An 11,813-nucleotide genomic window follows, 5' to 3' on the forward strand; every position below is an offset into this window, starting at 1 on the left:
GTGGAGGCAAGCGGACCACCTCCTTATCTGCAGTAGCAGGGAGGCCCCGCATCCCAGACCCCAGTCTGACGGCCAGCACCTCCTCCCAGCCCCCCAGCCCTGACGGCTAACAGAACCAGGGTGAGTGAAGACCTCAAACCTCCCTACGCCCGCTCATATGTAGTGTTGCTGTGTGCTGTTCTAAAGTGCATTTAAAACTCAGGAGAGCATGGTACTAGCTTCCTCTCAGAGAGCAGCACGGCTCCTCCTGAAAACCCTTAGTGTCTAAATGCATTTAAAATTGAGGGTAGGGCACCAGCGCCAGAGGTGGGTTGGAGTACACCGACCATCCTCTGGATGCTGTAAAACGTGCCCACCCCCAAGGCCCTATATGTATGTGTTGTGTGAGAGTGTGAGTAATGTGGATGTCTAGGTTGCAGAATAAAATTGAGGCACAGGCGGCCAGAAGGGGACAGAGGGGGAGTGCCTCCCCTGCACCCTGGTGACATACCTGCACCCCAAGCCCTGCGTGTGTGGGTGGGTGTGGTAGAGCGGGAATAGGGAGGCAGCTGAGGATGGGGAGGGAAGAAAGGGAGGGGCAAGCTCCTGGCGGCTCTTTTTTTGCTTCTCATCCGTTAATTATCTGCTCTTTCACGTGATTCAGTTAATTTTGAAAGGTCTCAACAGGATCTTGAGCTTTATTCTGAAAGGTTTATATGGAACATAAACAAGCGGACACGCGATGGTTTTACCGTCGTTGTTGGTAACCGCAACGCATAAAAACAGGCGCTTGTCCGTCCGTAGTGTGGTTATATTAAATATAAGAGAAAGAGAGAACTTTAAGAAATTAATATAGCCACTACAGTGACCATCAAAACGATGAAAAAATATTGCCGTAAACAGTTTATTTTGCGACACCACAAAACAAGCGATAGCGTAAAATGAAACGATAGACGTTTTTATATCGTCATCCGATATATATCGTTGTATCGAACAGCCCTACAAGAGAGTTATTTAACTTCTCGTATAAGGACTCACAATGTGAGCTCAGGCCATACAGAAATAGCGACAACCATTTTTTAACCAAAAAAATATATATCCAAGCATCACTGCAGTCTTGTCACTACTGAACACCACTTATCCTGACTTAACGCCATGTTGAGCCTTGTCAAGCACCTCTAGTCCGCGTCTGAGTGTCTCTGGGGCTGTGATTGGAGTGTCAGGCCGAAGCACAGCACAGCACTCCATAAAGTGGCTATCTGGTGCTCCATTTGGGAACACTTAAGACTCTCCCTCTGCTAATTATGTGGCTCTAATTAGCTTGCGGGTAGAATCCAGTTGTCAAGGGTTGACAATTTGTTCAAACACAGTAAGAGAGAAATGAGACACTGGCAGACCGACTCAGAGTTTCAAAGACGTGCGCACGGGTGAGAGTCTCTGAGCAGACTAACACACCGAGCACCGTTTACTCGCTTTATTTATAAGGCAAAATGGGTTACATAGTACTTCCTCTTTCAACTGAAGAGGGGAGAGCTCAGGCATTGTCTTAGCTATCTAACTTCTGCACACAAACTGAAAAACAACGACACTGCAGTATTCATGCTTATCTGACATCGCAGACACTGAAGTAAAGAATGCATGTATATGTCCTGTCTTTGTCAAACATCTCACACACTTAAGCAAGGAATACATTGTGTTCTTTTCAACAGTAAGCTTTACCGTGTGAAAATATATAAACACTTGATTATAAGGCATACTTGTTTCTACTTGATTATACTTTAATGATTTAACTAAAATAAAAATTCTCTTAACATTCCCTCCTGATGTTAATATATTTCACATGTTTTACTCAATGCATAGTCACTTGTTAGTCACATTTTCAACTTGCACGTCATTCAGTGAAATAATTAAACAACAAGCTTGTCAAGATTGTCATAGAGATTTTCTTCTCTCTCTCCCACACTCAGCATACCATACTGACGATAGGGATCCTCCATAACTGACTGAGCCAAGACATGGTTTCCTAACATACGCTTGAACATGTTTGTCATTATGCTTCTCAGACATGGGATAATACAAGCAATGAAAAGGCAAAATAGTAACATCACACTGAAAAGGGCCAACAGGCCTTTAATCAGTAGAGATTTCCAAGAGCCGCTCAGCAGCCAGTCCCACCAACCTTGAGTATCGGTAACGTAGTCCTGCTGCTGAGCGTCTCTCAGTTGTTTCAAAACATTCAAAGCATTTGTCATGTTTAATGAATGGATGTTATCAGGTATGTAGGTACAACATGTAGTGTTAAACAATACGCAGAGACCACCTTTCTCTGCGAGAATGATGTCTAAAGCCACTCGGTGCTGCATGACAGTGATGCGAATTGCATCAATTTCTTCATTCTGTCCTTGATTAATGCGGGTTGAAGCATTTAAAAATAATCCAAAACGATAGTCCAGGGTTTCTATCCGTAGTGCGTGTTTCCCTACTCCTATCCATGGAAACAAAGCGTGTATTACCTTCTGGCTCTTGGTCCAGAGTTTGAAGTCATCTGGTACATCAGAACCAAGATATGGATCATGGGGCTTGAGGCCTGTGCTACGTTTAGCTCTGGTGTTGCTGTTCACTGACATCTTAAAGGTGTGGTCAGATACCAGAACAGGGGCACAGAGTCCGGTGCTGTTTGGTGGCAGCATGAAATAGACTTTCAGGCCACACGCCCAAGCTGCGCCCTGTACCCAGTATGTACCTGTCGATGAGCCGATGCCATCCCAATCTGGTGCCGCCAGGATCATGGAGCAGTTTCGGTTTTGTCCTAATTTCTTCAGACCCTGGGGCGTACCTGTTTGTCCGGTTGCTCCTGTGAAGTTAAAGCACACTGGGTGTTGTATGTCAGGTGGCAAAACAACTGAGAATGATTTCAGTTTTCTATGGCTGACGTTTATATGCACCCAGTAGGCTTCATTGCAGGTGTAGTTTATATTTGGGTACTGGTGGGTGCAGTTTGTTATGTTGTAGATTAAAGACTTTACACTCTGTGGGACTATATATTGTGTAGTGTTGTGGCATGTGTTGCTGTTTTGGTCCTTTATGGATCCACCTATCACCATCACAGGTTTTCCTGGTGTTGAGCAGGTCCCGGTAATGGCTTTGTCATATATGCAGAGTGCTTCAGCCTTGGTTGGGGGTTTTCCATACACTGTGGCATGGAGTGCTGTCGTGGGCATATGTGAGCAGACATAGCAGTTTGCGGCATTGTCTTCTCTGTGCACTCTGTCATGGACATACCGGTACCATGCATTGTTCAGCCACGGGTGGTTGTGTTCTTTGTCTATCTCCTTCAGGTGCGAGTTGTCGTGGGTCCACCTCTTAGGTCGGAGAATAATTGGTACTGTCTTGTGGGTTCCACTGGGCATCAACCAAAAGAGTGTCGTCATCAGGAGGATAGCCATTAGACAGAATATGTAGCACATGAGTAGTTTTCGTTTGATGTCACAAGCGCCCAAGCACAACAGCTTTGGGGCTGGAACTGGTGCTAGCATTGATTCTGAAGCTGGTTCTTCTTCTGGATTTATCAGGTTGTTTTCCTCAGTCATCTTGTTGAGATTTTATTCAGGCGTCCCTGGTGTTATTATTGGTTCTGCTCTTCGGTGGGATAGGTCAGTCTAATCTTCAGGGCGACCAGGCACACCCGAGCTCCCACGTGAGTAGCACTGCCGAGGAAGCACAGGGCGGGAAACCCGTTCAGCCCTGTCCTCCAGCAGGGGTTCACGTAAGAGTCAGGGGAACCGGCGTCTTATTGTGGTGCAAACACTTTCTTCACGTGGGATTGATGAATCCACGAAACTCGTTCGGCTATCTTACACGCTGTGGGTGTGGTAAGTAGCACCTGGAAGGGACCTTCCCACTTTGGAGCACTCCAGTTTTTCCGCTGGAGGACTTTAATCAGAATCCAATCACCGGGGTTCAACCTGCAAGAAACTGAAGAAAAGTCACTCGGCAGTTGATTGCTTAATCTCACTTCTTTATTCTCAAATAGTTTTGTCATCCATTCTGCCATTGTTGTTTCTGCAATAGATTTATTAATTGGCTCACTCATTATGGGGAGTGGAAAATGTCTGCCATGTACGATTTCAAATGGCGTTAGACCACCTGTTCCTTGAGTTATTCTCATCCATAATTTAACCAAGCTTAGACATTCAGGCCAAGGTTTTTTAGTCTCTTCCATACATTTCCTCAACCTTTGTTTAATTGTGCCGTTAGTTCTCTCGACTAATCCTGCACTTTGTGGATGATAAGAACAGTGATGTTTTATGCTGAAGCCTAAAGCTTCAGAAACTTTACTTATTACTTCATTTACAAAATGTGTGCCATTGTCTGATCTTATCAGAGATGGAATACCGTACGTTGGAATAAAATGATTACATAGACATTTTGCTACTGATATTGCATCTGCTTTTTTCACTGGGTATATTTCTGGCCACTTGGAAAATACATCAATTATCACAAGTGCATATTTGGAGGATTGTGATTCATTTAATTCTATGAAATCCATGTGGACAGTGTGAAATGGATGCGGTGGTATAGGGAAATGCCCTCGCTTTGGACGTAGATTTCCCTGTGCGTTGTGTCTTTGGCAAATCATACATGTTCTGATAAACTCTTGTGCTGAACTTTCAAAATTTTTTGTATAGAATTGTTTATTAAGAATATTAATCATCCCTCCTGATGACACATGAGTTTTCCCATGTGTCACTAAAGCAGCAGTTCTATGCAAAGATTTTGGAAGCACTGGTTTGCCATTACACATCATAAGGTTGTCTTTTAATTCTGCTCCATCTTTCACCCAAGATTTTTGTTCACTCAGCGATGCTGTTTTCTGTGCATCTGCTAGTATTTCTAAAGGTATTAGATCTATGGTTTCTGTTGTTAAAACATCAATTTGTTTTTCTGCAGCTGCTTTTGCTGCTTTGTCAGCAAAGTTATTTCCTCTCGTAATTTCTGTGTCATCCTTTTGATGAGCTGCACATTTGCATAGTGCTAATTCTTTTGGCAACGTTATTACTTCTAATAGCTTTTTTAGAAGGTTTGCATGTTGAACTGTGTTGCCTGAGGAAGTTGTCATTCCTCTGTTATGCCATATTTTAGCGAAATGATGAACTGCTGAATAGACATATTGACTGTCTGTGTAAACATTAACACTTTGACCCTTATATAAAGTACATGCTCTGATGACTGCGGTTAGTTCTGCGCTTTGAGCAGAGTTTGAGGAGCTGAGAGCTTTTGCTTCTATCACTTTATCAACAGTTGTGACCGCATAACCCACACAATTTCTACCGTGAATGTCTTTTGACGCTGAGCCGTCCACAAAAACATTACTGAAACTGCTCTGAGGGGAGCTGTATATATCAGTGCGAGGTTTTGTATCTTCCTCTAATTTTTGAATGCAACAGTGTTGTTCTCCGTCCAGAGAAGTCGGCAAAAGTGTACTTGGGTTTAGCTGGCCACACTTCTCTATTTTTATGTGTGATTGTGTAAGTAGAATCCCCACATAAGAAAGTTGTCTTGCATGCGTGAGGAAAGAGAGGTTCGCTTGGAGCAAAATAGAGGTCACTGCATGTGGGACTTTGATGATCAATTTATGTCCTAGAACAATGTCTGCACATTTTTTAACTGCCTCTGCTGCTGCTGCGCATGCCTGAACACAGGTAGGTAATCCAGCAGCTACAGAGTCAAGTTTGCATGAGTAGAAAGCTAATGGACGTTGTTTTTCTCCAAAAGCTTGAGTTAAGACTGCTTTCATATACCCTCCTGCACCATCAACATGGAGAACGAAAGGTTTTCCATAGTCTGGTAATGCTAAGACGGTACATGTCTGCAGTGCTATTTTCAAATCAACGAAAGCTTTTTCTGCTTCTGGAATCCATTGTACTTTGTCTTTTAATGCTAGATCTTTACCATAAATGAGGTTCTGTAGTGGTTGAGCTAGTAATGCGTATTCTGGAATCCAGCATCTACAGAAATTGCACAGTCCTAAAAAACTCATCATTTGTTGTTTAGTTACTGGTTTTGGGGCATTTTGGACTGCTATCTTTCTGCTCTCTAACAGCTGCCTGCCTTGTCCTGTCAATTTGTGGCCAAGGTATGTTACTTCCTGGCTCCACAATTGCAGTTTATGCTGTGACACTTTATGGCCTTGCTCTGCGAGATGTTGCAAAACTGTTAATGTGTTTTCTTTGCACTCATCTTTTGTATGGCCTGTGATCAATATATCATCTACATACAACAAGAACTGCCCTGGGGCAGGGAGCGTACAAGATGACATTGATTTTCTCAAAGCCTCTGCATACAGAGTTGGGCTATTCTGGAATCCCTGAGGCAACCTTGTATAAGTATACTTTTGATTGTCAAAGGTGAATCCGAATAACTTCTGTGAGTCAGGGTGCAGAGGTACGGAGAAGAAGGCATTGGACAAGTCTATTACAGAGAACCACCGTTCTTTTGGTGTTACTTGATTTAGAATTGTGTGTGGATTTGCAACCACTGGAGGTATTTGCTCTGTTACCTCATTTATTGCTCTTAGATCATGAACTAAGCGATATTTTCCTGTATTAGCCTTTTTTACTGGAAAAATTGGTGTATTACACGTGGCTTCATTAGTTTTCACGAGAATACCTGCTTTTTGCATCTCTGCTATGACTGGTCTGATACCTTCTTTTGCCTCTGCACTCAAGGGATATTGTGGTTTTACAGGCCTATATGAGGTTGTAGTTTTCACCACTACTGGATCTGCTCCTTTTATTAGGCCTACATCCGTGGGTCCTTGAGACCATAATGTTTGTGGCAGCTTCTCTAGTTCTGGATGTGCTTCAATTGTTAATACTTGTCATTCATCTTGCTCTGTTGTGGCTAAATGTGTGGCTGGTGTGGCTGTCACCGGCCAACACAGCGTTAGCCTCATGCACCCAGTTCTACGGCCTTTTTGCCAGTCCTCACACTCTATTTTGTCATATCTGTCCATTTCTACATTTCTCAGCACTGTGCCTAACTCAGACCAAGGCGTTTGGTCGTTGCGTGCAACAGATACATGAGGGTTGCATATCTTATTTAAGCGCTGCACTGCATCTGTCTGTAACACTGAGCATACTGCATTACCACTCTGTGTCACATACAGGTGTTGTAGGACTAGTTTTTGCGGTCCTAGTCTGTGCACTTGTTGATCATAAATTTTGTCTGGACCTGGGACATATTTATACCACAAGGTGTTGTGATATTTTGCTGGGTCCTGTCTATGTGAGTGCTCAGGTAAGTACATATTAGCTTTGGCCTCTAATGGTTCAAGTTTTGGTAAATCTAAGGCCCAGTAATAATTTGGCTCACCTAAACCTTCACAAACAAAAATATCTTCAGTTTGGCTCTGACTTTCAGAGAGTAGGAGTCTGGCTTTCATGCCACTTTCTTCAGGAAAAACTCCTATTTTTAATTTTGTTAAAGCATCTCTTCCTAACAAATTTAGTGGACAAGATGGATCATAGATGCACTGATTTTTGCAGGCACGGCCACTATCTCTATGTGACATAAAAAGGGGGTCGGTTAGATGCTGTTTTGTCACATGTCCTGAGGCTGATTTCACGATTAAGGTATCTTTTGAAGAGGTTAAATTTGGGACTTCTACTGTTAGGACAGTTTTACAAGCACCTGTGTCGCAAAGGAATTTTATTGGGACCCCGTTAACGTGCACTATAACGGTGGGCTTTGCTTCTGAGCCTAACAGTAGTTGTTCAATGTTGTAAACTTCCCCTTCACTTGTTTCACTTCCCTTTTCTTGTGCTAGTCATTCATCACGGCGTCTGCGCCTGTCATCTCCACCTTCCTGTTCTTGGCTTACATTTCTACAGTTTCGAGCAAAGTGCCCGATTTTACCACAGTTATAACATCTCATATCTCTTCTATCTCTTCTTTGTCCTGCTTTTTGCTTTCCCCTACTTTGCTTAAAACCTGCCGTGTGTTGCTGTCCTGAGAAGGCTATAAAGCCTGTCTCTGGATCAATCATGAAAACTCCTTCTGTTTTTTCTTTTTGTTTTTGAATTTTGACTGCATGCTCAGCATATTGTAGGGCTTCAGGCAAGGTTCCTGTATTTTGAGTGACCCAGTGTTTGTCTACATGTGCTTTTATCTTAGGCAGTAGACCATTTAGGAAGGCATTTTTTAATTGTTGTTGAAAAGCAGACAGTGGATCGGCATCATAATTTAGCCCTGAGTTTTGTCTGAAAACTGGGCGTAGGCGATCCAAATAGTCTGATGCTGTCTCTCCTTCCTTTTGTTTGCACTCTCCTATCTTTCCATAATCTGGCCTTGGGGCTAAAATAACTTCTATTCTGCCATACAAGTTATTAAGCTCCTGTATTAATTGGGGAGTGTCTGGCCCCAACACGTCACCGTTTAAATCATTTCCTGTAAATTGACCTCTAGCTCTAGGAAGACTTAAACCTAATAAATCTTGAAAAACTTGATGAATCTCATGACCATTTAAACCCCACCCCTGACGGATCAATTCCACTGCATCTCGCCACGGCCGGAAGCCTTCTTTAAGGGGTGGCACATCTTTTAGTACATTCTCTCTGTCTTTATGAGACCAGGGTCGGAATGCATAAATTAAAGGCTCACCGTCTACTGGTATGACTCCTTGGGCGTCTGGGGGACCAGTGGGTTGACCGTACCTGGGGTTAGATAAGGCTACCATTGGAAACTGACCTACAATTTCTGTTTTTTTGGAATGACCATGCTTAGTCATAAGATCAAGTTGTTGTCTGGCCTCCATATAGGGATTTGAAACAAAAGGTTTGTGAGGAGAGCTTACAGGAAGTGCTGTCGTAAGGTTAGGTGCAGTTGCTGCAGGCTGTGCAGGCTGAAGAGCATAAGGAGGGGGGTACGGTTTTTCTTCTCCTGCAGTTTTCTGTTTATCTTTAGTTTCCTGCTTTTGGGCACGTTTAGCAATGCGTTTATCGTTTTCTACCATCCACGCCTTGAAAAGGTGCCATTCTGCTAAGCGTTTTGCTTTTTTCTTTTGGCTCTTTTCCTCAAATAATTCTTTTTGTAAAGCAGCCTTTAAAGCAGTTATTGATTCTTGATTGCATTTGCCTTGCCAGGCTGGGCAATAAATTTTATGTGGATTTCTCCACCTATTTGCACTGACTCTTCCTGCATTTGGACAGTTTTTTTCCAACCATCCTTCATCTGCTGTTAATTTTACTTTAGTTTTAGAGTTACCCATTTTGAACTAATTACGTCAGAACTGTGACACCTTCTTTGGCATGAAAAAGTGAGAATGGGTTTTCGATAACAGCCTTCTACTCTCCCACTAATTGAGAGAGCGGTTATCAATTTTACGTGATGAAGCACAACCCTTTTTTCCACCTTTACCAATACGTGAGTGTACACAGGAAAACAGTTTGAGAAGTGGTTCGACCGCGTATTGGGTCGTAAAAACAACTCACTCCTCACAAACAAAGCGCGTTTCTATGATTTTTATTGAGATTTTCCGTAGGCCTATTTATTTGTGTAACACCTTCACCTTCAGCCACTCTTCTTGAGTGACCGGAAACCTGTTCCGTTGCAGCCACTCCCAGAGCGACCGGAACTTTTAATAGCGATTTTTCTAGAATTTCGCTCTTGCCTGTCGTCTTCTTAGTCCCGCATGGACACTGAGATCTGTCGGCGTACCTAGGTTTACACACTACTTAAAGGAAAATCTCAATATCAACGTATTTTAGCGCTTGGTGGAATGCGTGTCATATTCACCTCTACTGTGGCGCTGCGTTTTAAGATCCGGTGCTCATCGGGTCCTGGAGCCGTGAAGGCCGAACGCTGACCGGAGATCGAATTCACGTTCCCGGGTTTTTCGTTTTACTGATCAGATTTCTTCCAGCGCAGGCGTCACGACGTCAGGATCCGATGGAGACCGTCTGTGGAAAACTAGACGTTAAAATAACAGTCAGATCTCCGGCTACGAAGGACCAATTAAATGTCAAGGGTTGACAATTTGTTCAAACACAGTAAGAGAGAAATGAGACACTGGCAGACCGACTCAGAGTTTCAAAGACGTGCGCACGGGTGAGAGTCTCTGAGCAGACTAACACACCGAGCACCGTTTACTCGCTTTATTTATAAGGCAAAATGGGTTACATAGTACTTCCTCTTTCAACTGAAGAGGGGAGAGCTCAGGCATTGTCTTAGCTATCTAACTTCTGCACACAAACTGAAAAACAACGACACTGCAGTATTCATGCTTATCTGACATCGCAGACACTGAAGTAAAGAATGCATGTATATGTCCTGTCTTTGTCAAACATCTCACACACTTAAGCAAGGAATACATTGTGTTCTTTTCAACAGTAAGCTTTACCGTGTGAAAATATATAAACACTTGATTATAAGGCATACTTGTTTCTACTTGATTATACTTTAATGATTTAACTAAAATAAAAATTCTCTTAACACCAGTAAATGCCTAATTGTCTATTGACATTATGCAATGAGCTGCAACAAAACCCTCTATCTCTGTTACCGTATCGCCTGAACAGCGAAAAATATAGGCTGCTGAAAATGTCAGTCTTTGGGGTTTGAAGTGCATTTGCACAAGACGGCACAAAAAGGAAAGAGAATCCCAATATTCATATTCAGTATTCCAATCATGACTTTTCAAAGTCAGTGGAGATATGAAAGACTCAAGTCTGTCAGAGTTAGGCTGAAATATGTCTCCTTTTTTTTCTGGCTCTGCCTTCCAGTGTGTATTTATTCTTTTTATCAAATCTAAATTAAATGAGCTTTGTTGGTGGAAAATACTCATGAGCAACAAAAGTAACAATTTAACATAATGAGCAATGCTCAGCTGGCAAATGAAAAAGAGAGGGCATAAATTGATTAATGGTAACACTCACTCGTGCTATTGCGGGAGATCCCACGGGCATTTTCAGGATTCTCCAAAAACTCACATGCCTGTATAGAAAGTGTGAAAGAAGGGATGCTATATAGATGTAACCATTTGAAGATTCAGCCTTTTCTGCTTTGGGAATAAGCACATATTCAGTACCTTGTGTGTATCTGAAGGCACTTATGCCTAAACCTTTTCAAGTAGAAGAATTAACACACCACAACAGCAGTAATTGATGCACGTTATTTATGCATTTAATCCAGTCTCTCTGGTGTGCAGGTGGAACATTTGAAGCATCAGCAGGAACACGGTGAATGGTCAGCTTTCAAGGTAACATTCACCAGATGTAGTCATTTCAGTCCTCCTTTGATGTTGCGAGTAAAGTGAGGATGTAGAAAATGGATCAGGGTATTTTAATGTGCCACTTGAAGCATTTAATGTCTTTATGAAAACAACGACTGGTGCATTTTAGAGCCTTTCTCCTCTTGTCATATTTTGTTGTGTATCGGACAGAAAATTGCTCCTATTTCAAAGCTTACTCACATTCATGGAGGAAGTACATCCTGTTCAGACAGACTCTGATGAGATCCAATTATCAGAGTAATAAACACAGAATGTAAAAGAAAATGCACCTTATCAAATAAAATTCTAATCTTGGGTTTTTCTGGCAAAATGAATCTTGTGTATAGCCTGTATTAAATGACTGACATATGAATATTACTCATATTTGTTGCTAGCTATTGTCTATAAAGACTAAAGAAAGACAGAAAACTTACTCTGCAATGAGAAAACGTATGTTTTCTTGGGCTACAAGCCTCTGATGATGATGAAATGTAACTGAAATATTTAAGCACATCGGCTGCCATGCTAACTAGCCGGTCATTACTAGTGAATTCAGACACTGGGG

At 42.4% G+C, this 11,813-nt stretch overlaps 1 protein-coding gene across 3 annotated transcripts; it reads right to left on the minus strand.

The window, feature by feature from the left end:
• Window positions 1-1,565: 1,565 nt before the first annotated feature.
• On the minus strand, window positions 1,566-10,117 carry LOC146652437 (uncharacterized). Of its 3 annotated transcripts, none has more exons than XM_085381295.1 (2): window positions 9,775-10,117; window positions 1,566-3,944 (listed from the first exon to the last, which is right to left on the minus strand). In XM_085381295.1, exon 2 carries the CDS (start codon window positions 3,567-3,569, stop codon window positions 1,887-1,889), a length of 1,683 nt encoding a protein of 560 aa, XP_085237421.1. In that variant the 5' UTR covers window positions 3,570-3,944; window positions 9,775-10,117; the 3' UTR covers window positions 1,566-1,886. The 3 variants fall into 3 exon arrangements, with proteins under 3 accessions (XP_085237421.1, XP_085237420.1, XP_085237418.1); XM_085381294.1 differs by having other exon boundaries at window positions 1,566-3,954; XM_085381292.1 differs by lacking the exon at window positions 9,775-10,117 and adding an exon at window positions 6,216-8,800 and having other exon boundaries at window positions 1,566-4,860.
• Window positions 10,118-11,813: the final 1,696 nt, after the last annotated feature.

Source organism: Rhamphochromis longiceps, linkage group LG15, assembly GCF_057381845.1.
Source record: "Rhamphochromis longiceps isolate RC_006_pf linkage group LG15, R_longiceps_female_GT1.1, whole genome shotgun sequence".
In the NCBI taxonomy this organism is placed as follows: domain Eukaryota; kingdom Metazoa; phylum Chordata; class Actinopteri; order Cichliformes; family Cichlidae; genus Rhamphochromis; species Rhamphochromis longiceps.